The sequence below is a fragment of the Electrophorus electricus genome, chromosome 4 (assembly GCF_041902795.1).
Source record: "Electrophorus electricus isolate QZ-2024a chromosome 4, ASM4190279v1, whole genome shotgun sequence".
Lineage (NCBI taxonomy): Eukaryota > Metazoa > Chordata > Actinopteri > Gymnotiformes > Gymnotidae > Electrophorus > Electrophorus electricus.
Window position 1 is genome coordinate 27338300 of NC_137500.1, and position 24893 is coordinate 27363192.

At 45.8% G+C, this 24893-nt stretch overlaps 2 protein-coding genes across 15 annotated transcripts in view; both read right to left on the minus strand.

Annotated features, from left to right (window-relative positions):
- Nucleotides 1-160: 160 nt before the first annotated feature.
- acsl1b (acyl-CoA synthetase long chain family member 1b) lies at nucleotides 161-16483 on the minus strand. Of its 5 annotated transcripts, none has more exons than XM_035522488.2 (21): nucleotides 16327-16483; nucleotides 10570-10782; nucleotides 10369-10483; nucleotides 10078-10142; nucleotides 9552-9653; nucleotides 9167-9266; nucleotides 8902-9077; nucleotides 8422-8454; nucleotides 8240-8291; nucleotides 7909-7982; nucleotides 6147-6224; nucleotides 5847-5981; nucleotides 5515-5649; nucleotides 5283-5378; nucleotides 4937-5009; nucleotides 4757-4845; nucleotides 4496-4612; nucleotides 4010-4153; nucleotides 3724-3825; nucleotides 3320-3391; nucleotides 161-1740 (listed from the first exon to the last, which is right to left on the minus strand). In XM_035522488.2, the coding sequence occupies exons 2-21, from the start codon at nucleotides 10762-10764 to the stop codon at nucleotides 1600-1602; spliced, it is 2094 nt and encodes a 697-aa protein (XP_035378381.1). In that variant the 5' UTR covers nucleotides 10765-10782; nucleotides 16327-16483; the 3' UTR covers nucleotides 161-1599. The 5 variants fall into 5 exon arrangements, with proteins under 5 accessions (XP_035378381.1, XP_035378382.1, XP_081569147.1 ...); XM_035522489.2 differs by lacking the exon at nucleotides 16327-16483 and adding an exon at nucleotides 12886-13002; XM_081713021.1 differs by lacking the exon at nucleotides 16327-16483 and adding an exon at nucleotides 12189-12794.
- Nucleotides 16484-17335: 852 nt separating this feature from the next.
- Nucleotides 17336-24893, minus strand: part of stox2b (storkhead box 2b) — a 45682-nt gene continuing 38124 nt past the window's right edge. For 8 of the 10 annotated variants that reach the window (XM_027017100.3, XM_027017103.3, XM_081713025.1 and 5 more), the window contains 2 exons: nucleotides 21688-23938; nucleotides 17336-19267 (listed from right to left, as the gene is read on the minus strand). In XM_027017100.3, the coding sequence (XP_026872901.2) occupies nucleotides 19078-19267; nucleotides 21688-23938 (2441 nt within the window). In that variant the 3' untranslated portion in view covers nucleotides 17336-19077. Of the gene's footprint in view, nucleotides 21216-21556; nucleotides 23939-24893 lie in introns of all 10 variants that reach the window. The other 2 variants (XM_027017102.3, XR_014123321.1) reach the window with 2 other exon arrangements.

A 24893-nucleotide genomic window follows, 5' to 3' on the forward strand; every position in this document is an offset into this window, starting at 1 on the left:
TAGAAAGATAAAACGTATAGGTACAATATAATAATATTCAAGTCTGAAAGAATGTCACCTTCTAAGTTGCTGATCTCTGTGGAATTTAGGGTATTTTGATAAAGTTGAAAAAAAAAAGTTAGAAAAAAAAAATCAATGAGTCAGTTACAGTACTAGTAAATCACATTTACAGAAAATCACATTTAATTCAAGTCATGTATATCTTTTACATGAAAATTTCATTAATGGCTTGAACTAACAGATTACAAAAACATTTTAATATTTCCCTTTGACATCATCAAATACAGCTCCCCCAACACAACCCTACATGTCCATAATATGATGTAACTACCTCATGTTAACAAGCATACTCATGTTTGAAAAAAAATTAACACAAAGAATCCAGAGACATGACAGCACTGATTTTGCTGTCAGACAGATAGTGTTTACAAATCACTACTGTACCCAATATATTTTGGTTTACTTTTATGTACCTCATCTTGGAGTGATCAGATAAAATAGCTTTAGGCTACTAAGTATATTCAAAGAAATTAATAAAACAAAACAAAACAAAACCCCAAACAAACAAAATAAACTACAGTGATTCTACAACGCCCCATAATTAAAAACAATGTGTTAAAAGCCTCTTCAAAGCAGGCATATATAAAACATTTAGCAGAGTTCTCACAAAAGTCCTAAAATTCAATGTCAACACTGTACCAACATGCTATGTAGACATAATAACACTATATAAATATGCAGTATTGGCCTTTGTATATTGCAACAAAAAAAATACATATATATCAAATGGTGTCTGGGTCTATCCTAGGGAATGCAAACTAAATCCTTCTAGAAATAGAGCAGCAAATTACAAATCACCAGTTTCTAGGAATACTTTATGAACACTATATGAACACTACATAGGTACATATTGCAAATACTTAGCAAAATGTTTAATGGCACCACAACCATGGTTTGCTGGGTACCAGAATGTCACAGTACAGTTGAGTGTAGCTACAACAGATGACACAAGGCTTACAATAGTCAGTGGCCATATTTGTCAATATGCTATCTGCACAACCCGAATATTACTGACAAGTCATGCAGAAAATTGCCTATGAAGGCCTGAGCCTCTTTAAGGTGTGTGTTAACCTTAATGGCGCCATCTAGCACCCAAGCAACCTCTTTGACAGATATTCTGAAAGTGAAAAATTTTAAATCCTCAAGGCCAGTCCGAGTACATTTGTAAGACCAGGTCTTTGAGAGAACGTACTTCCATTAGACATCTGTTGCAGTAAAGTAAGGTCATGTGAAGTGTCGTGTCAGCCATGAGGTATGTTCTGGAGCTGTGAGAACAGAGTTAGGCTTCCTGAACCAATTTTCCCCTCATTCCTATATACATATGAAAGGCAGTGGACGTCATGCGTGGATCAGGCAGAGTTCTTTGTCGAGGACGGCTCTTTTGAGGAATACTTCACCCCAAAGTGCTAACGTAGCTAACGGTGACGAGAAGCTCACAGGAGCCGATTCAGACCAGCTTGTCGGCATGATGGCAGCTGGCTCCTCCTGGGCTCCATTCAATACTACGATTATTCCTTTAAAACTGATACAGGATCAGTTTTACATCTGAATGGAGGCATATAGCTGGTCAATGTGTTTCCTGAAATGTTTGCTGAGCACAGCACGCTTGGCTTTGAGGGTCGGTGTGAGGAGGCCATTCTGGATGGAGAACATTTCTTTGTGCAGAGCAATGTCCTTCACCTACAACACGGACGATTAGAAGGGTCTTAGCCCTTAAAAGCAGTGTAATTTTGTACAGTAGCTAGTCAATTCCACAATGGCAAGTAATCTTATTGACTATGTGCAATTTTTAGCAAACATTTTTATTTACTTATTTATGTACTCAGGTTTTATACACAAAAAGTTAGGAACAATTTTAGCATTCTACAGTGGTGTGAAAAAGTGTTTGCCCCCTTCCTGATATATATATAATCTTTTTATTTTTTAATTTTTTTTGCATGTTTGTCACACGTTTCAGATCATCAAACCAATTTAAGATAACACAAGTAACACAAGTAAATACAAAATGCAGTTTTAAATGAAGGTTTTTATTATTGAGCTAAAAAAAAAAATCCTACATGGCCCTGTGTGAAAAAAACGATTGCTCGAAGAGCGCAGCAGCGACTCATCCAAGAGGTCACAAAAGACCCCACAACAACATCCAAAGAACTGCAGGCCTCACTTGCCTCAGTTAAGGTCAGTGTTCATGACTCCACCATAAGAAAGAGACTGGGCAAAAATGGCCTGCATGGCAGAGTTCCAAGACGAGCAAAAAGTGAGCAAAAAGACCATAAAGCAAAGCATAAAGCTGAGCAAAAAGAACATAAAGGCTTGTCTCAGTTTTGCCAGAAAACATGTTGATGATCCCCAAGAATTTAGGGAAATACTCTGTGGACTGATGAGATAAAAGTTTAACTTTTTGGAAGGTGTATGTCCCATTACATCTGGCGTAAAAGTAACACAGCATTTCAGAAAAAGAACATCATACCAACAGTAAAATATGGTGGTGGCAGTGTGATGGTCTGGGGCTGTTTTGCTGCTTCAGGACATGGAAGACTTGCTGTGGTAAATGGAACCATGAATTCTGCCGTCTACCAAAAAATCCTGAAGGAGAATGTCCGGCCATCTGTTTGTGACCTCAAGCTGATGCGCACTTGGGTTCTGAAGTAGGACAATGATCCAAAACACAACAGCAAATCCACCTCTGAATGGCTTAAGAAAAACAAAATGAAGACTTTGGAGTGGCCTAGTCAAAGTCCTGACCTGCATCTGATTGAGATGCTGTGGCATGACCTTAAAAAGGCGGTTCATACTCGAAAACCTCCCAATGTGGCTGAATTACAATAATTCTGCAAAGATGAGTGGGCTAAAATTCCTCCACAGCGCTGTAAAAGACTCATTGCCAGTTAATGCAAACGTTTGATTACAGTTGTTGCTGCTAAGGGTGGCCCAACCAGTTATTTGGTTTAGTGGGCAATCACCTTTTCACACAGGGCCTTGTAGGTTTGGATTTTTTCCCTTAATAATAAAAACCTTCATTTAAAAACTGCATTTTGTGTTTACTTGTGTTATCTAATATTTAAATTTGTTTGATGATCTCAAACACTTAAGTGTGACAAATATGCAAAAAAATAATATATCAGGAAGGGAGCAAACACTTTTTCACAACACTGTATAATCACTCTAAGGTAGGTTCTCTGGTAATTCAATAAATGAAAACTACTTTACTTGGCATTGTAATGCGTATGTATATCCCGATTTCTGTCACAATAAATCTCACCTGTTCAAATGACTTCAGTCCACTTTCTTTGCCCAGTTTAACAATGTTTTCCAAAATGGCATTTTTCACTCCCTGCAAATAAACACAAAAAGTAATGCCGTAGTCATTTCCAAGACCAACTAGTTCTCCAGGATTCAGGTTCAAGGATCTCCATCCTAAAAGTGATTTTCAGTGAACATTCCCTACAAAGTTGCTTCGTCCAGTATTTCCAAACCCAGGCCTCTGAGTTGGGAAAAGACCCCACTTTTCTCCTCCTGAACCCCATATGCATCTGGTATTCAGTGTTTGATTGCTTTGTTTAGGTGTGCTGGGAACCAGGATCCTGCACATCTGGGCTGGTAAGCACTGGCTTAATCTGAGTCTATGCTTAATCTTAATCTCATTTGTGTGAAATCCTTCACTACCGGGTTGTTGCAGAGATTCTCGTAGGAGCCATGAAAGCCTCTCTTTTTCGCCCATCCAGGGAGGAAGTCAGGGTCTGGCACAATAATGGCCACCAAGCAGGCCTGCAGAAGAGAAGAAAATACCACTCAGAAATTCCCACACGGCTAAAACAAAGATACTGGAGGACATTTTCCTGCTGTGTGGCTGAATGTGATTAACCCTCAGCTGATTTTAACTCATCGTTACCAGAACGGCTTCTGAACGACATAGTTAGATCAAAACTTTGAGAGCGCCTTCCTGTCCCACCTGGAGGCTGTCGCCGTGCACGAAGGCCTGGGCCACAGCCTCACTCATTAGGTAGATATTCTCGATCTTCTCCGGGGCGATGTACTCTCCCTGTGCCAGCTTAAAGAGGTGCTTCTTGCGGTCCACAATCCTCAGCGTGCCGTTCTGACAGCAGACAACAACACGTGCACCAGTTTATGAGGGTCAGAGGTCAGCGTCACAGTGTTACGATCAGCCCGGAAGAGGTGCATCTACACTACTGCGTATTCAGCAGGCGCTCTGTGGATGTTCTGGTTTTGGAGGGAATACCAAAAACAGCAGGACTCCTCTAAAAGGAACCTCCATTACACTCCAGGTGAAGGTTATGGTGGTCATACACACTCCGGTACAGGTGAGTTGTAGATACACACACACATGCGCACGCGCGCTCTCAGAAACATTCGCTCACATACACATTCTGCATTTTGAGCAGGGTCCACCCGGAAGTTATTTCAGCAGCACACTCACCGGCAGCCACCTGCCAATGTCTCCTGTATGGAGCCAGCCATCCTGGTCGATGGCTTCCACTGTCTTCTCTGGGTCATTCAGGTATCCCTTAAACACATTAGGCCCCTGCACACATACCTGTCACAGAGCATACAGAGCGAGAGTTGGAGTCAAACAGGTAGAAAGAAAGAAAGAAACAAACAAACAAAGAAGCCACTGTGTGTATGTGTGAACCAGGCAGTGTTTAACTCCAGCAGACACTCAGAGCACCCAGACAAGTACCTCTCCCTCTCCGTTAGCAGCCAGGTAGTTCATCTCAGCAACATCCACCAGTTTGATGTGGTTACAAGGCAAAGGAGGACCCACATGACCTACAGTACGACATCACACAGGACAATGAGGAGCCGAAAAATGAGAGTGAGAGACAGACAGAGAGAGAGTGTGTGTGTGTGTGTGTGTTACCTGCTGTCCAGTCTCCTGACAAACTAACAGTACACCCAGCTGTGCACTCAGTTTGTCCAAAACCTTCATAAAACTGAACAGCAATGAGAAGTGTGTTAGGCTGCATGTGCTGACAAGTAAACAGAAACAGAATAATTACAGTAATATCAAGAGAGGAAATAAGTGTGCAAATATGAGCCTGAAGGAGAATTGAGAGAATCCCACCTGTCTGTGGTTCTGTTTCTAATTTCTTAAGTTATGCTTCATGTAAAGAATAAATGATCAAAATGATCCCTAATTTTTACTTTACTTAGTGTGAGTAATAAGCATGCCTGTGTGTGTGTGCGTGTGTATGTGTTAAGCTGACCTGGCAGCCCAGTGCCGCACGCAGGAAGGTAAGCACATGTTCAGAAACTGGAGCAGCACCAGTCATCATCAGACGCACGCAACCTCCAACGCTGGCCTGTAGGGGGCAGCACAAACATCGCTTTTTAGAGATGGACGTACAAAAACAACAGTTCAGAAGAAGGCACATCATGTAGATCCCACCACGCTGGGAGAGGCAGAAGGGGTAGGTTGTCAGAGAGGGAGATGATCACCTGGACTTTCTTAAAGATGAGTTTGTCCCACAGACTGTTCTTCCTCATAAGCCCACTCCTCATCTCAGCCTCCTTCCTGCGGAACGCAAAATCCAGAATCCACCTCTTCAGTGGAGTGTTGGCCTGTCCAAAGATCTGGCGCGCGCAAGCATGCACACACACAGACACACACACACACACACACACACACACACACGGTTATTCATTTCTACTGCAGACATCACAATTTCATATGTGTATATCAGTTCCTGAACTACACTAAGCCTTTGGAAACAAGTGTTAGGTAGTTCTGGCTGTCTTTTTGTGTCTGTAGAGGGCACTAGTGCGCTTACCTTATCATACATGCGGTTGAGCACACGGGGCACCACTGGGAACACGGTGGGCTTCAGAGCTGTGAGGTCATCCATCAGCATGCGGATGTCTCCCTGGAAAAAGCCGACTCGAGCCCCGTGGATAACAATCAGGCCCTGGGCAAGACACAGATGTGAGAAAACACAGCAAAGCCCCAAAACTGCAACTGGAAGCAAAATCTTACACTGTAAGTTCTCACAGAGAACCAGCAAACATTCTTTTGCGATTCCCTTTGGCTATTTGGCGTAATGGCTGATGGCGAGCTGATGTCTTGTCTGTACCTGCACCACTTGTTCAAACATGTGTGCCAGAGGGAGGTAAGACACATGTGTGTCTCTGTGGGTGAGGGGACAACTAGTCTGCAAAAGAAGAGGACAGATACGGGATTAGCAAAGCCAAGGAATACACAACACAACTTTAGATTCTAACACAGGATTAGCAAAACCAAGGAATACACAACACAACTTTAGATTCTAACACAGGATTAGCAAAGCCAAGGAATACACAACACAACTTTAGATTCTAACACAGGATTAGCAAAGCCAAGGAATACGCAACACAACTTTAGATTCTAACACAGGATTAGCAAAGCCAAGGAATACGCAACACAACTTTAGATTCTAACACAGGATTAGCAAAGCCAAGGAATACGCAACACAATTTTAGATTCTAACACAGGATTAGCAAAGGCAAGGAATACGCAACACAACATTAGATTCTAACACAGGATTAGCAAAGGCAAGGAATACGCAACACAACATTAGATTCTAACACAGGATTAGCAAAGGCAAGGAATACGCAACACAACATTAGATTCTAACACAGGATTAGCAAAGGCAAGGAATACGCAACACAACATTAGATTCTAACACAGGATTAGCAAAGGCAAGGAATACGCAACACAACATTAGATTCTAACACAGGATTAGCAAAGGCAAGGAATACGCAACACAACATTAGATTCTAACACAGGATTAGCAAAGGCAAGGAATACGCAACACAACATTAGATTCTAACACGGTATTAGCAAAGGACAGAGAAATAACGTGTTTGTACTGACATACTGCTTTTTAATCTAGCATAACCAATTGGTCCAACTCAGGAGTAAAGACATAGTTCACACTGACACACATCTTTATATTCCATCATAAACATTTGGTCCAACAAGGGATTAGTAACGTATATGTGCAATTTATTAACCATATTCATGTGGTTACAAATTAGCTTACTTTAATTTTCCAGTTACAATTTTCCGTCATATTTGATACAGGTCAGATTTAAGATCTATTCTGCTTAAACCTAAACATGGTCTCAAATATTAGGTCATAAGTTTACTCATAAAGGGTCACCCTGTTTAAAACAATCACGGGTCAGTATAAAACACACCCCTAACCACTTTATTTAAAATACCTACCCTGTACATGGACTCTCTGGACAATTTATTAGTCATTGTTCTAGGTAGATTTTAATATGGAACATTTTGGATGGTAACTATTGGCATGCACGATCCACCGAGCCTGTGTGCCCACTGGAACATTTCTTCTGAGAGGCCCACTTCTGATTGGACACTTTATATGCATAATAAACCACTCACAACATAGCAATAACCCAGACGTGGTAGTGGCATGGTAGCGTGTGTGTTGTGCTGGAAGTTTATCAGACACACACAACAGCGTTGTTGGGGATTTTACATGACAGTGTCACTGCTGGGTTAAGAGTGGTCTGCCATCCCAAAATACCCAACCAACAGCAGACCTGTGGTTAGAAACTGACCTCTGACAGAGGGCTGGATGGGGGCTAACTAATTCTGCATAGCAACAGATGGACTAGGGAATCTACCTGCATACTTACATAAAGTACCTGATGAGTGTACATTCAGATGTACTACTGAACTGGTACACAGCAGCTCTCTCTCTCTCTCTCTCTCACTCACTCATATTGCTGTAGCACTAGCAGGAACTGATCAAGTAAACAAATCTGCATGGCGCCAAATTCACAGTGAGAGGCAGCTGCCAAGGAGACCACAACTCTGTCTACACTCACCTCTGTGATCTTAACAAAAGCAGAAATATTGGACAAAATGTTTCTGTGGGTGAGCATGGCACCCTTTGGGTTTCCTGAGTGACAGAGAGAGAGAGAGAGAAAAAAAAAGAGAGAGAGAGAGAGAGAGAGAGAGAGAGAGAGAGAGAAAGAGAAGGGGGAGAGAAAGTGATAGCTTATCATTGTACAGATAAAACATAAAATACAGTGAACAGAATTCACATTTACATGCAAATATTAGCACACATATCTTGACAAACAGATCCTACCAACACTTTCATGTACCAACACACACACACAAACATACGCACACACACGCCGACGTACTACATACCTGTGGTTCCGCTGGTATAGCAAATAAGCGCTAAATCCTCAGATCCAGGAGGCTCCGGGGCAAAAGGAGATGCAAGCAAACGTTAGGCCTCATCCAGAAAGGAGACACACGGAGAGGCATGCAAAAACAATCACACACAATCACGAATGCTGGAAACAGCAACAAGAGATGGGGAAACTCACCGAAGGGGGCTGTCTGCAGGTCCTCCCCTGAGCCTGGACAAGAGACACACACTGTTACACGCCCCGAAACCTCGACCATACGAGAGCAGAGGAGACTGCGGTGCGGTCCGTGTGTTTCTGCATTTAGTGTTTTGTCGTGAACTTTGCATGTTTGCATGTGTGTGTGTGTATGTGGGTACACACGTGTGAATGTGAGAACGAGAACAAGAAGGGAAGTCAAAACTTTATGCACAATCTGTGGGGCAGACAAATTAGAGCTGCAGCGTAAGACCACAGAGAGCTGCTTGTGGAGTGATGATCTTATCACACACATCCACCCACCCACCAACACACCCACACACACCATGCAAACCCCCTGAATACATGACTCATAGTGGATGAGAGAAGATAAACCCCCATGTTCAGAACACCAGTTCTGACATGTTTGGTCATTTCTTGCCCCTAAAATGACGCAGGAGCCAAGCACGTGCCTCCACTCACCTCGGCCTCGGCCAGGCTGACAAGCTGCACGCCGCACTGCTGACCTCGCACTGCCAGCTCCGAGTCGAACGCCTCCATCAGCATGAGAAGGCGCAGTGAGTGCTGCCTGCCCGAGACACTGTCCAGCAGCAGGCGCGCCTTCGCCGGCACGTCGCACACCACCGTGGAGACGCAGGCTGGAACGCACACGGAAACGTTCATCACACGGCCGCCGGCTAGGACAAGCAAAACTCTTACGAGGACTTCACGGGAAATAAATACATACTCTGGTCAATGATGAAGCGGATAGCATCGGTGCCCAGTGTGTCATACAGGGGCACTGGTACGAGCGAATATGTGTGGCATGCCAGCTCTGAGATGGTCCACTGCAGAAAAATAGCACTATTAACAACAGCCTCAAAAGCTAAACCTCGCTTAGCGTGAAGCTACTCGTATGCTGCAGGAGTACAAGGAAATCATGCAAAATGTAATGCTCTCAGATAACATAATGGGGCATCGCTCTGGGTTTAGTAACCACGTGTACTAAGGAATCTCCCACTAGGGTCAGTGACTGGAACATGAGGCTCCATGCTGTATGCTGGGCCTGACACCTTCACACTTAATAAGCCACTACCGTTTAACTGCTCCAGGTTTCACGACGTGCGCCTCACCTCTGGTCTGTTCTGAGAGAAGATCCCAACGTACTGCTCACAGGTTCTGGAGTGGCCCCTGAGCAGCAGCGCTGAGCCCAGGTTCTCTGCTCTCTCCAGGACCTGAGGGGACGGACCCAGTGACAGATACCACACTAAACACTCCAGAAATGTTACACAATGATCCACAATTAAACTAAACAACCCACTAATTCCTATGTGAGGAAGACCAGCATTAAAAAGACCATAACACCCAAACCAGTACAGCACAAACCAGTAGGGTCATGTCTACTTGCAAAACCTAGTGTCAGACGGAACAATAATGAAACAGACTTCAGGTTACAGACCCCTGGGTTGCATTAAGGTGGAGGACAACAGTTGTTAGCTGACAATACATTCAAAAAGACTTTCATCACATTTCCTGGTAGCAGATAAAGAACTTGGAGCTTAAACTAATGAAGCTCTTGGCCAGGGTCTATAGAAAGAGAGAAACAGCATAAAAGTGTTAAGAACTCAAGTGAAGCAGACCCTTCCCAAGCACGCCTACCTCTGAGTAGGACAGCCACTCATAAGGCTGTTTTGGCTTTCTTGACCCTAAACAAGGCCCATCGCCTAAGAGAAATAACAACAAGATCCACATTTATGAATAAACATAAACTCAAGTTGTTGTAGATATTTTATAAACACTATACTTGCTTTCTGAACAAATATATGGCAAAACTCTATTTTCAAAAATGACCCAACAGCAGCTAGGGTTCCAGCTTCTAAATGCTTTAGAAACTTTTATGCATCAAATAAATCAAATTCAAATTCATGAAATCAAACTCAAAGTGCTTACCGGACACCCTCATGCCTCTAATGAAGCATTCATACACTGTCTTAGCATCCTCATAATAAAACGACAGAAGCGTTTCTGGGTCCAGCAGCACTGAGCTACGTGCCAGCTCCCCACCCTAAAAATGAGAATTAAAGCAGACATTTCTCCCCGTTGAACTTCCGACATTCCGGCCAGGCCTAATCCAATATAGAATGGACTTACGGGTATCTCCACGGACTGCATGCTCAAGTCGCAGGGTGGTTTGAGGGCTTTGGGACGCGTGGCATACAGGTAGGTGGTAAAGGCTGCAAAGGCCCCCATGCCCATCAGCGTGCTGGCGGACAGGCTGCGGAAGTACTGCCTGACATCGGCCAGCTCAGGCAACCGTAGCTGCTTCAACAGCTCCTGCGCCTGCATGTCTGCCTGCTAATAGATCTGTAAGTGGAAAGGGAGTGCAACAGGGTTCAATTTTAAAGCACAATAGATTTTGTTAATAAATAGTGTAAACTGGCATACTGGCACAGCAATGCGTGGATGGTGGCCAGAGTAAAGACTGGAGATGTTATTTTATGTACAGATGGATGCGTTATACTATTAACACAGTAACGATGAAAAAATGGCATGAAAGAGTCTAAAAAAGACGCTAAACAGGTGACCTCTACTCTGAACAGCACTGTGTCCTAACTGGAGTGCTGTGTGACTCTGCCCTCCCACATGCCCAAGGTTGAGCGCACTTGGATCATGTGCCTGAGGGTCTTATCAGTAGTGCTGCAATGTTATCTAAATCCATCCCAAATCCAATGGTGTGCTGATGTTTTCTCTTTACCTGTGATATGAAACAATGGCTCAGGCGTGTAAAGATTTTGACAGCCTCGCGAACCCGAGCTAAAAGGCGGCACGCTGAATTTCAGGGGGAAGGGCTTTGAGTTTCCTTATGACGTCACTGCAGCTGTACAACTGCATTCATAATTATGAGCAAAAAGAAAATCAAATCTGAAAGGTATGGAAGTTTGAAAACATGCACCAAAAGTAAAATACAAGTTACCCATCTTCCCTTCTACCTTTTGAGGTGCTGTAACAGTGTTTATAATCAGGGAGGTCAAGATTTTTATTTGTTTACAGCTCAACTGCATTGTTTAGTAAACTTGTGTTGTTTGTTTGTTCAAGATCATGTTACTTTGCAATTTTTTAAATATTTGTATTCATGATCTGTGTAGTATATAATTATAATTCTATATAATCAGTACATTTTTCTATAAAATATTGAAATGTAACTAAATTTAACTTGAAAAATCATATTCTACATTCTACATACACGTAGAATGAATTTTAAACTGCTCTTGGACTTCAAGAGAAGCTGGATGTCAACATGCTTGCTAGTACTTAGTGTTACATGTATCTGAAAAAAAAAGTACTTTCAGCACCAGTTCAGTGAGACATGCCTCATCTACCCTTTAATAAATAACTTTAATTACAGTTGGGAACATACGTCTAACTATCACATATGACCTATTTTACAGACATTACTTTAGCTTGCCTGTATTTAATGATTTTATACATAAAGATTCTTCACTGAAAAGTCTTTCTTCGGTCTAGACTTGGGCTTCATTTTTTTAACCAGCGTAGAGAGCAAACACCTTTACAGTACTCAGATGTTTACATCTGCCTGTGGCGCATGGATGACATCTGATCCGTGTAGTCTGGCTGGTCTGTGTGCTCCAAACAGTGATAAAGTCAGAAATAACAAGACGATTGAACACCACGGTTGATGAACACCAGCGTGCTAAAATGGCTACAATTTAAAAGAATGATCAAAGAATGGAAAACAAATGGAAACTGACTCGAGGAAGACGTTGAGGAAGACTTCCCACGAGCGCTGTGTAACAGCCACTGTGCGTGTCCGTTGGAAGTGTGTTTGCTGACATAACCCAGTTGATCAGGTTGACCGTAACTCCATCAGGGCACGCTGACCATTCACGTTCACCTTTACCCTAGTTGTACTGTTACCTGCGAATGGAGTCTGTGTTCGCTAGTATTTAAATACAAAAAAAAACCCTCAACAAAATAAAGCAAAGTGAAGCCTGTCTGACAAATTACAGATTATTTTAACATCAGAAACAAAGAAAATATTTTCTGAGCAACTGTGTTTGAAAACTAAAATAAAATTCCTTGCCATTGGATTTTAATCCAATGCCCCAACACAAGAAAAACTACACACAGTGTGTACATCCTTTCAGGCCAGTGTGTGTGCAGAAAAGAAAAGTACCATAAACATATGTGCAGTTCTGAACCAAACCAAAGGCTATAAGAGGCGTTTACAGGCACACTGTTCCTAAAGTGATCTGCTCTAGCTAACAGCTCTGAACTGCAGTGTCTGTCTTGAGCTCAATGTGACCCATACACTGCTGCCAAAACAGAACAGCCCCCACCCTTCAACACACACACACACCCCTACCTGTAGGGATATTAGTACCACCTACATCCTGGACACATTCCAACATCAACACACACACACACAAACAAGCACATACTGTTCACCTGGACCTGGGCACATCCAAAAACAGTCACTGCTCTGGGAGATGACTGGAATATGGACTTCAGTAGCCTGTGCTTGGACAGGTAGCAATAACTAACATGGGCCAGCACTGAGCACACTGGGTTTATGCACAGCAGCGGGGAACGCGGCCAATCCGAAGGTCAAACTCAGGCCAGCCCCTGCTTGCTGCTTATTGGACAACCTGCCTATAAATGTGTCATGTCAGCCAACCTCTTGGAAGAGAGAGCTGAAAGGATGTGACTGAAAGGGTCCATGATTAACATGCAACCCTACAAGAGGTCCTGACAAGATATTAGGCTGTTGATTGCTTAGTCTCAGCCTCAGTCTCCCTCACTCTGATTGCATCAAACACGCAGAGGCTCTTTTACCTTCTTGTTGACTTCCTCTTTTAATTACACTCGCACGGTGGTCCGACACTGCAGCGGTGGGCACATGCATGTAATCACATGCTCCTTCAGGTTTTCCAGGGCAAAGGTAACCTGACCAGGGCCAGGAGCTCTAAACTTGGTCTGTCAGGGAGCCCAGACCAATGGTAGGGCCCAAAGCTGCTCACCCAATGTGGGCTGGTCAACCAGGCAGAACGCCCTTCCGCCCTTCAAGCAGGCAGAACGCCCAGGCTGGGCCAGCTATTTAAAACCAGTGATGCACCAAATGGAAAACACGATGACGTGGACAAACAGTCCAGCTGCTACTTCAGGCACATGGCACCACTCACGGAGTTGCACACGCACACACACACAGAAACACAATTACTCATGCAGTCATGCATGACTGGGTCCTAAAAGGCACATTAAGGTGAAGTGTTATATCTACCTGTAGTCCTCTTGCTCCTGAGCAGCATTTGTAAAAGAAATTACTTTAACATGAAAATCTGCACTTGTGCTCTGTGTGCGGTCAATTCTTGCCCAGACGCTCAATGTTCAGAGCAGATTCCTTGCAACTACAGACTCTGCCTGTTGTCACAATGTCCAGTATTCTTTTTTTAACTGGAGTGGTTTCTCCTTATGGTCACCCACCAGAGATACTGCTGTCTTAAGCAACAGAGCTGTTGTACAGCAGACTAGACATGAAAGCAAAAGCCTGCAATCAGCCTGAACAAGTCATTTCTGTCAGCTAACGACATCACTGAGAACCCAGTGTTTTGTAAGACCATTTCCTAGGTTTTAGCTTTGTGCGCGAGATGGGAAAACCAGTCCTCAGGACAACAGAGTCACACTAAACAGGTGAGTCTCAGTCCTTTAGGTTTAAAAACAGCCCTATTCTCTACAGCAGGCCATAAAACATGGTGTCATCTTGGTTCTGGAGTGATCCCCCAGGCAGGAGTTTCCTTCACTGCCCCTCCACTGACTCCAAACCCCTTCATTTAACAGGAATGTTTATGAAGCGCATTCCTCAGTGCCACATCTCGGATTCCTGTGAAGGCTGAGTCACGTGGGCCCTCGGCACACACACACGAAACACTAAACCCAAATGAATCGACTGAAGAGAGCCACATTATGAAAGTGTGGACAACTACTCAGACTCTGATGCACACTGTGTGTACAGCAAATCCGTTTACTTTTACAGGTTCCAGAAAGAGGTTGATCTAGTTGTGCTGGGCTGCAGTGCTTAATTTCACAGAACGTGTTACGCATCACTCAAACCTTCTGTAAGGTAGCCAACTGTTTCCAGTTGCCCACTTTACATAAATACATGCTACCCAAACAGGGCTGCTGCACTGAGACTGTGCAGTGACACTTACAAATCCACACATTTTTATTTATTTATTCACAGGACCAATGATCTCATCTAAAGCTCGTCACAATGCTGAATGTGCTGAACAGCATGAATCAGCAACACAAACTTTTTTTTGGGGGGGGGGGGGTTCTGTTTTTAGACAAAAATCTGGATATGTTAAGTCATATTTCTCACGTGGTGTATAAACAAAGTTCTCCTAACAAAGATGAGCCTACAACATGTACCCTGAGTCACCACAGGCTCGTGGGCAGTGAAAATGTCCTCTTTGTGATGCCCACACAGACCGGGTGGACCAGAGCACGGAAGTGTATTCTAAAGGACCTGTATGCCTTGCAAGGACCGCAGCACCAGGGCTAAAACTGTCACTAGACATGTTAGTAGGCAAACAAATGTGTTGGACATAAATGTGATAATGCAGAGTAAATGGGAATCAGTTTACAAACTATCCCCAGTATTTTTGGTGAAATCATCATGCAACAAATCAATTTTATTGATTATTGAATGTCTGAGGGAGACATATATTTCATTTTCTCAAGCTTTACCTCTTTCTCTCTCTCTCTCTCTCTCTCTCACACACACACACACACACACACACACACACACGCACACCCTCCCCTGATAACCTTTCACCTCATTCCATGCAGACTAAGAAAGGTAAAAGGCAAGTGAACTAGAAAAACACTGAGTAATAACGGGTGAACCTCTCTTTAGACTTTACAAAGATATTTCCTTGGACTGTGGTTACAAAAGTATACACCTGTAATACCGCAGATAATAAAGCACTAAAATAGGTTACCAAGAAACCGCATATTAACAAAGATAAAAATGATATATATATTTTTTATTCTCGAGCGGTAATTGAGATCTGCGGTGAAGGTGAACACAATGAGTAGGTGACCGCACGTGCATTCGCGTATGAATGAAAGCTTATTGTCCACATTTAAGCCTGTGGAGCGGCGCCTAGATTCCATCCGTGGCGCCCTGGGGTAAGGGATCCAATTGCGCGCTCTGACTTTCTCTCTATCCCTTCAACACAGTGCAACAATTATCCCAATAGCACCACTAGAAACGCTCCAACGAACAACAAAGGAAATACCGAGTCCATTAAAACACCGCTACCGTTACTCGAGCCGGGAGCAACTTTTCTGATTCCCTATAGAAAAGGCGCAAAATATACTTTGCTCGTAACATTTAGTCATATATATATATATATATATATATATATATATATATATATATATATATATATGCAGTATATTAAGCAAATACAGAACCGGGAGATACATGCACCCAAACGAAATGTTTCACACATGCCATGCATCTGTAGTTAGCTAGCGTAGCCACGCACAACACTTTGAAAGCAAAGACTGCAGCTGACCAATACTACGGTAGTTTCATCAGTACTGCATTCTGTAGTTTGCAGTTTAGGTGTAACTAGGTAGCCAATACTTTTGCACATTTCCCGAAATTAAAATCGGTTAATCAACCTCCCTCTATAACGCTATAGCTGGATCATGCGCTTTAGGGTTTTTTTTTTGTTTTTTTTTACATATGGTTAAATACGTTGCAAACGATACTCAATCGCTTTTCGCCGCCACGCGGGAAAAAAATACTCGCGGTCTCACAGAGACTAAACAAACCCAGGAAAAAAAGTTCAAACTGACTTTAAACATTATTACACTGACCTGTGAAACCGGTAATACCTTTGCAGACCATGCAGTTGTCTGGGTCATGGTCACAAAGTCGTGTTGTCCGAGACCGGTTATTTCGCCCAATCACACGCGCTAGAGGAAGTAGCCGATCGGCGCGAGTGAAATCATTGGCCCGCTTCCTGACCTTCAGTAACACTCACGCTCGCCCGCCGTGACCTTTGTACACACTTCCAGTGACTAGGACCACGGACAGCTGTGAATGAAGTTATCTACTCTCAGAGTCTTTGGAGTTTACGGGATTATTTCAGCCCATCCATATACACGCGTTATTATACATATTTATTACTATACATAGATTATACCTTTGGATTAAAAGTGCATAGGGAGTTACTTAGAAAATGAAAACAGGATATGTAGATTTGTATAAATGTGGTAGGAAAAAAAGAAAGTTGTAATTTAGCAGAAAGAACTTTTTTTAAAAACAACGCACGACGCGTTTGTGTGTAAGTGAAACACTGACACAATGCTCGTACTCGAGAGAAGAGCGTACTCTTGTGGCAACAGAGGGCAAGATATTCACCTTAGCAATTCAGAGAATATCAGACTGTTGCTCTGGTCATGATATGAATCAAATGTTTTCAAGATTGTAAATTCTTTTTAAGTAGCCACATTGTATAAACGTTTACTTTTAATTTAAATGTAACATGTTTAGCTATGATCTCAGGAAACGTAAATGCCCGAAACGTCGCCCCTCTAACTTCACAAACCCCCACGAGGTAGGAGACCAGATAGGCTATCCTTCACAAATGACGTAGCGTTTAAGTCAATACAATGTCATGATCACAAATGGCCTTGATCAGGGCCCCGTTTTTCAAAATCATCGTAATGTGAACCATCGTCTTGAACGAGAGCGCGGGTGCGTACATACTAGCTGCACGGTTAACTGTAACTAACGACGCGTTTGGAAAACCCGGCTGCACATGCACACTGCATGTCAAGGAACAGTTAGTATGTCGTTAGTACAAATACAGATCACGCTATATACTCAAACGTGTCATGTCATTTTATTGTCTTAAAAAGTTACACGATCCCCAAGGGGAAATCATATACACTGAACATTTAACGCCACGACTACACAAGTAGGGACTTTTAAATATTACAGACTTTACAAAAAAAATCCCTCTGTTAAGTTATTATACTCAGTATGACAGATAAACATTTCTTACAGATTGACATAATGTCACAATGAGGAACAGTGTCATTGAGAACTATAAGAAACCCATCATGATAAGGGAAGACATTTTATGGACTATCCGCATTTCGTATGAAATATGTTCAATATAAACAACATCCTTCTGGATGATTCTCGTTTGTCGTTTTGTCTTGTTTTGTTTACAGCCATTACAGATCAGGCTTTTAGTGCAAACATTTCAAATGAAGGCAGCCCTCGCTGCAAATCTCTACTTCACCGCCCAAAGTCGTTCGTTATCGTCCTCCTGTAGGTGTTTTAGGAAGCAGAATGCACTGCGGAGATACGGGGTGTACGCGCTCGGACAAAGAGGGGACGACGAACATTTCCCGAAGTAGAAAACCTATGTGATCTCAGATGGTTTATAAAGGGGTTGCAAAACACTGATTTATTATACTTCAGCCTTCCAGGGATTTGGATTAATAAATGATTTGTTTGATGAGAAATGCAGCTACGCAAGCCTAATTCAGATGTCCCGTGTGAGTCCACAGCCACAATACTTTCCGAAATTCACTGGTCACTTATCGCTGTGAGAACAGGAGAAAGATTGCTAGCACTCTGACATGGTGGAGGGACAGGGTGGAGAACCCCCCACCCCCTCCAACAGAGCACTCTGCAGCACATTCACAAGCTGATAACAGTGTGTTTGACTGACTTAGAAAAAAAAAAAAAAACACTCATGTCACCTTTGACCATTGTACAAATCGTGGAGGTAGTGGTGTGTATTTTCTGTCATCTTGTCCAGTATTTGAAAGCACCTGGTTAAAAAAAAAAAAAGAAAAAAAAAATCGAAAAAAATGACTGGGAACATCCTTTTCTCTGTGAGAACAGTCCGTTAAGAGAATAATAGCACCTGTTGCATCAAACATGACGCGGTCTATACATTAGGAGGGGTCTTTAATTGTGAAGTGATGGCTATTGAAAGGGCCTGTATAAAAATGACAAACTGTAAACACACTGTGACACATTCTTTTTTCATACGATGGACAACTGTCCCTGGCTACGACCGCACAGCCCTGTACGGAGGTTTGGAGTAGGCCAACAGCTGCCAAGAGGTCATAGGTCAGCTAAAACCCCCGACAAGGATGGAAGAGTTCAGATCTGTTCGACCAGCAGGGTTGCGGAGGGACTGGCCCCCTACTGAAGGCCCCCATGAGTGATTTGAAAGGATCATCGATGACATCTGAACTGGATCGCATCTTCATGAGCAGGCATGTGTGGGACAGCACGTGTGTAACTAGGACTGCCCTGAGTGGAGAGAACCGGTCCGAAACGCAGCGACGACCCGTCGGCGAAAGGAGACCCGTTGTGGAGGCGCTGGGTTCGTCAGGACACCTAGAGCGGTTCCTCGGATCGACACTAGTTTCATACCACAGCTGATGTCAGTCAATACGACGCTATAAACGCTTTAGCTGCGTTCGTTACGAAGGTACCTACAGTAAGTCTTGACACACAGCGGGCTTTTTTTCAAGATGTTCGTTTGGGTTAGCTCGGGTCTCTCTGCGCTCAGCCCGTCTCAGCGCCGGATGCCTCCGCTACACGCTGGTGATGGAGGCCTGCTTCTCCGGCCGGGCGGCGGTTGGCTCAGGGACGGTCCGGAAGGTGGGCGGCTGGTAGGGCGGAGGGGGCCGCTTGGTGCCCAGGTGCCCTGGACTCAGCGCCAGGTTCTGCCGGCGGTTATTGTCCACATTGCTGGAGGTGTTCGAGGCAAGGCTCTCCCGAGTGCTGCGGCCAGGGAGAGAGAGAGAGAGAGAGAGAAAGAGAGAGAGCGCGAGCGAGAGCAAGAGAGAGAGAGCGAGCATGCGAGACAGCAAGAGAGAGAACACGAGACAGAGAGAGAGCGTAAGAGACAGAGCCAGGAGAGAAATGAGACAGCAAAGCGAGAGAGAGATGAGAAAGAAAGCAAAAGGTGTTATAGAGGAAAAAAGATGAAGGAGGTTAGACATGCAGACGTGACGGCCAGCGAGGACAGACGGTAGCGGTGATGTCACCCTGCATGGGCGCGGGTGTGCGTGGAGTGAACAGAGACAGAGGGGACAACACAAAGAGACAGCAAAGCACACACTCAGCAAGGGGAGGGCACACAGAAACGCAGCCAGAAGGGGCCGAAAATTAACATTTTTCAGTCAGAACCACAGGCCAGATCAACGGCAAATAACCGTTCGGTAGCATAATGGGACTTTTAATTCTGTGCACCACTAACCCTGCAAGTATCGTTTCCAGGCACACATTTGCCATTACAGGACTGTTATGTGCAGACAGGGGCACTGTGCAGAGTAGCGCAAGTACCAGAGCCCTGGAGTTTTACAGACCACCAGCAGATTTACACACAACAGGTCAAAATCAAATATCAGAACCACTGTGAGCAGCAGGGTCACGTCGACAGTACTGTGTCCAAACGAACTGGATTCACTCCAATCGGAACAGGGGTCTCAACCGATCACAAGGTTCTCGAGTTTTGATTCCTAGCTGTTCAACAATGTTACTGTGAGTGTCTGGACCCCCATAAAACAGCTGGAAAGCCTGATGCCTTCATGTGTGTTTCGTGCTGGAGTTCACTGGGAGTGAAGCGAGCTTTCCCATGGCGTCCTAACAGAGAACCGCCACCTTAACTTGAAACTAGACAGCTGACAGAACTCCGCTCATGATTTCTTGACGGTGCTTGCATAAGGCATTTAACAGGAATTTGGGGAGGGATTAGGAGTTAGCCGCTCTACACAGATGAGCTTGAACCCAGCAGAGACGAACGTAGAAAAGTAGGGTGACTTCCCCTTATGATCTGCATTTCTGCCTCCGTCCACCAGGGTGCAGACATGAGACGGGAGAATGGATATGAACAAACCCAAAAGTCACACCTCCACACATACACACGTCCACCAAAGCAGGGATAAATACTGCAAACAAAAGCATATGTAAAATATTTTAATTTTGCAAAAACCATTCACGTAATTAAGAAAAAAAAACAAAAAAAACAAACACGCACACACAGGACACCTTTTTCCCATCAAATGTGTGAAATGTCTCATTGGGTGCGGAGTGCAGATTTAGAGCAAGCCTATGGGCTGGGCAAGGGCAGGGGGTCTGGTCTGGTCTTCAACACGGACCCCCGTTACTCACCTCGGCATTCAAACACTACACTTATAGAGCTCTGTTTGCTGATGCACATCACACACTGACAGAATGAAAAAAGAACACAGAACCTCCAGTGTAGGCCAAAGTAAGTTTTCAAATTAGTTTAAAATCATTAAAAAAAGAAAAAAACAGGTCAAATCAAAAGCTGTAATATTCTGCTGGTGTCCAGTATGAGAGCTTTCAGACATTGGGAAGGAACCAAAAAGACACAAGGACGCATTGTTGGACAGGGACTGCAGAGCAGACAGGAGGAGGGCAGACAGGGAAGCAAATCCAAGTTGCGTCGTGTGCTCAAAGAGTTAATACTGTAACAGGCTGCACACGAGGTCTCTGGAGCACCTGTACAAGTACTCCAGCGTAAACACTTAGGGTTACAGCCAATATGTCAACAGGGTCGATAGCTATTCCGAAACTGAGAAATAAAGCTAGTTTTTTTCACTTGGAGTTTATGCAGAGCACACCATGCAACCAAACATGCAACGGAATATGAACAACACTCGATGTACACTCGGACAACTTGGACAAAATGACCAAGGGTACACTATTTAAATTTTTTTTTTTTTTTTAAAGAAAAGGAAAAATATAAAAGGGAGAAAAAAAAAAGAAGAAAAAAACCCCCACCAATAATGTAACACCAAACATCAATTAGTTCGTTAAAAATGTGTAAACACTTTCAAAGCAAACTTGGTAGCACCTGACCTGTAATGGGTATAGGTGGCATTTAAATGTCTGGGCACTTAAGACAGTTCATTATACAGTAGTATTAATCTCACTCACAGAGGCTGTTACCATTGACAAAACAGGACAGGATGGAATGTTCTGGAATTACGCTAAGTCTCTACAGGATCCTACGCCACATGTGTAAAGAGCAAAAGCACCTACGTTTGTTATTGTGAGTATCAAATGTGCTCATGACATTTTCTCTATTCACAGAATAGCAAAGCCCTCCAGCTGGATGGGAGAGCGGGGGGGTGGGGGGCATCGAAGAGACTCCGTGGACCGGAGGGTCTTACCGTGGAGAGTTAAAGCCACTGTCCACAGTCACACTGCTGGAGTCCATGCTGTCCAGGCGCGTGGAGTGCGCCGACTTCTGGCTGCTGTGGCCCTCACCCTCTTTGGGGCTCAGGAACGTGAGGTTCCTTTCAAACTTGCGCTGGAGGTCTCGCTCCTTCTCGCGCTCCAGGAGCCACTGCATGGTCCCACCCCCTTCCCGGACTTTCTCCTCCACTTTGTTCTTGTGGCCCGTCCCCTCAGAGTCGTCGTCCGAGACGTTGTAGTAGTCGAAGGCGGTCTCGGCGCAAGACGCCTGCTCGGGGCCCGGGGCCGGCGGCGCAGCCGGCGGGAGGGGGCTCTCCATTCTCTCCTGGTTCTCCAGCGTCTCCGACGACTTGGCGTGTGGGGCCTTGCGCATCGTGCCCGGCCTGGAGAAACTGCTTTCTATGTAGTCCGGGGACATGAACAGTGTCTCCTGGCTGTACACCTCCGCCATTTTGTCCAGGTCACCCGAGTCGGGGTTGTGCAGGTGCGTCAGACGCCCGTTGGGCAAGGGCTCTGGTGCCTGGCTAGGTGCGGGTAAAGACACAGCGCTCTGTCCCAGTGCAGGGTCGTCCTTGTACTCCACAGGGTGAGACGAGGTCAGGAGGGGCGTGGGCCGCTCTGAAGGGGCTCCCTTCCGGAGGGCGTCTCCGAAATCGTGGCTGGACTTCACGAGAGGAGAGGGAGCGGGGAAGGACGCCTCGTTGGAGGTGGAGCGGTGGAAGTAGTCGTCCACGGTCGCTTTGGGGGAGCAGGACTTGGAGTCCCCGTAGGGCGGCAGACTGTCCTTGCTCTTGCTCTTCTCCAGCGGTCTGCAGTGTACAGCGTCCTCCAGTGCCCCTCTGCCCATGTCGGGCACGCAGACGTCCGAGCTCAGCCTCCCGGCGGACAGCATGACGCGCGAGTAGTGGCTCTTCTGGGCGGATGCCCTCAGCGTCCCGTCGTCCGTGTAATACCGACTCCTGTCGTCCGGCGCGCACTCGAAGTCCTCTGGGCCGCCAAGGAAGGGTCCCCCCAGAGGGCCCTTGGAGTTGTCCATGGAGCGCGACCTCTCTTTGGCCTTGTCCGACCTCTCGTTGCGGGACTTGCGCTCCTGGGTGTGGCTGTGGCTGCGGTGCACTTTGGAGTGCGCCTGGGCGCGGGACGGCTCGGGGAAGGGCATCTCTGTCCTGCGCTTGGCCAGCTCACCCGACACGTCCCACTCAGGCGCCGTGGTGAAGTGCGACTCAACGATGTTGGGGTTGCTGTGCACCATGTATTTGCCGCGATTCCTCTCCATGGACATCATGGCGTCCCGCGGCGAGCGTACCAGCGATGAGCTGTAGAAGCGGTAGTCCCTGTCGTAGGACACGTCCAGGTTGGAGCCGTCGGACGGCTCGCCCCTGGCGGCGCGCGTCTTGCTGTGTGAGCGCGACGGCCGGCCCTGCTGGGCCTTGCGGTGCCCGCGGCTGCGTTTGCTGCGGGCGCTGTGCTGGGCTGCCGAGCTCGCCTTGCTCCTCTGGGCCTTCTCCTCCTCTAGGCGCTTCATCACGGCCGTGTGCCTGGCCAGGTTCTCCACCGTCAGGTCTGGGTTGATTCGCCGGATGAGCTCCAGCTCCACGTCACGCGGTACGGCACTGGGCGTCTCCTCGTCGCGCAGGGGCCACTCCTCAGGGGGGAACTGGGCCGAGAAGGTCGCCAGCTGCTTGGCCTTGTCCTTCTTGAAACTCAATCTGAAGAGCTTCAAGCCAAACTTCTTCGACTGCTTCTCGCCACCTCCGTCCCTCTGCTTGCTGCTGGTGTCCGCCTTGAAGCCGAAGCCCAGGGTGCTGCGGCTTTTGTCCGAGGGCGACACCTGCAGGGTAGGAGGTGACACTGCGTACGGCGCCTCCTTGTGCTCCTTGGCTCTCCTCTGCAGCGTGGAGGTGTGTGCGCTGGGCACATCATCCCGGTAGCCGTCGCCGTAGGAGTCGCCGTGGTTCTTGTGGTGCGAGCGCTCCCTGACGCAGCCCGAGGCTGAGGGCGTGACCGTGCCAGAGGGAGGGGAGGAGCACGGTTGCTGGGCCCCACCCCCCGGTATTCTCTCGTCCAGGTGGTACCACTTGCTGCTGGTGCGGATGAGGGACGGAGTGATGAAGTACGTCTGGGGGGTGACAATGAAGTAGCCCTCTGGGGTCGGGTAGATCTTACGCTCACGGACAAGCATGTTGAGGGTGTGACGCAGGATCTCCAGGCTCGGGGTGGGGACACCTATGGCACGCATACACACACACGCACGCACGCACACACGCAGAGAGACAAAGAGAGAAAGAGCAGGTCAACAGCTGCATTTCTAATATAGACCGAGATGTTTTTATTATACATATATACATGACATCATTAAAGTGTTCACACAGTTGCATGTCTCTTTTCCAAAGTTAAGGGTTACATCGTGAGTCCCCTTATAAAGAGGGCTGAAGGAATATTCTGCTGATCTGACTGGCTGTAGATACACATGCAGGCCTCACTGACGCACACACGAGGAATTCCCGCGTCATCATGACTGCACGACTACAGATGAACTCTCCAGCTGTTCGTTACAGCATGAATTAATTAATTTACCACCACCACCTCTCAGCGGCCCTGTAAATGGCTGCGTTTAAGCTCGCCGTACACACACACCGCACGCCTGCGCTTTCCCTCACTGTCTGGTTTCTACGTCTGCGAGCGCTGTCTTTCTTACCCTCCGTTACATCATGGAGCGCCTTCCGCCAAAGCGGCCTGACGCAACAACTCCTAATGCGGGCAAGCGTGCGGGGCATCACGCGTTTTCTGGGGTGTTACAAGGCGGAAAAACGGGACTCTCTCTGTATGACAAATAACACCGCAAAGGAGCGCGTCAATGCAATCAATACGAAAGGGGACGCACGGGGATGCCGGGCAAGGCCAGAGTCAGCGGAGGTATCCAACGTCTGCCGGGCGTCTAGGGCACCACCCAACACCCTTTAAATAAAAGGAAACAAACAAACGCCACCACACTACTTGCGTCTGGCCATAGGAAAGAATACCTCTGTGGGATGGGAGCTTCAAACCTGCTGGAAACTGCTTGGAATTCTTGGGAATATATACAGTAGTCTGTGTTGTGTGTTGGAACAGATTGATGTAGTGTACTTGGATTAATGAAGAGGCTGGAAGAACGTTCCGTAAACAGAGAAGATCATTCCTA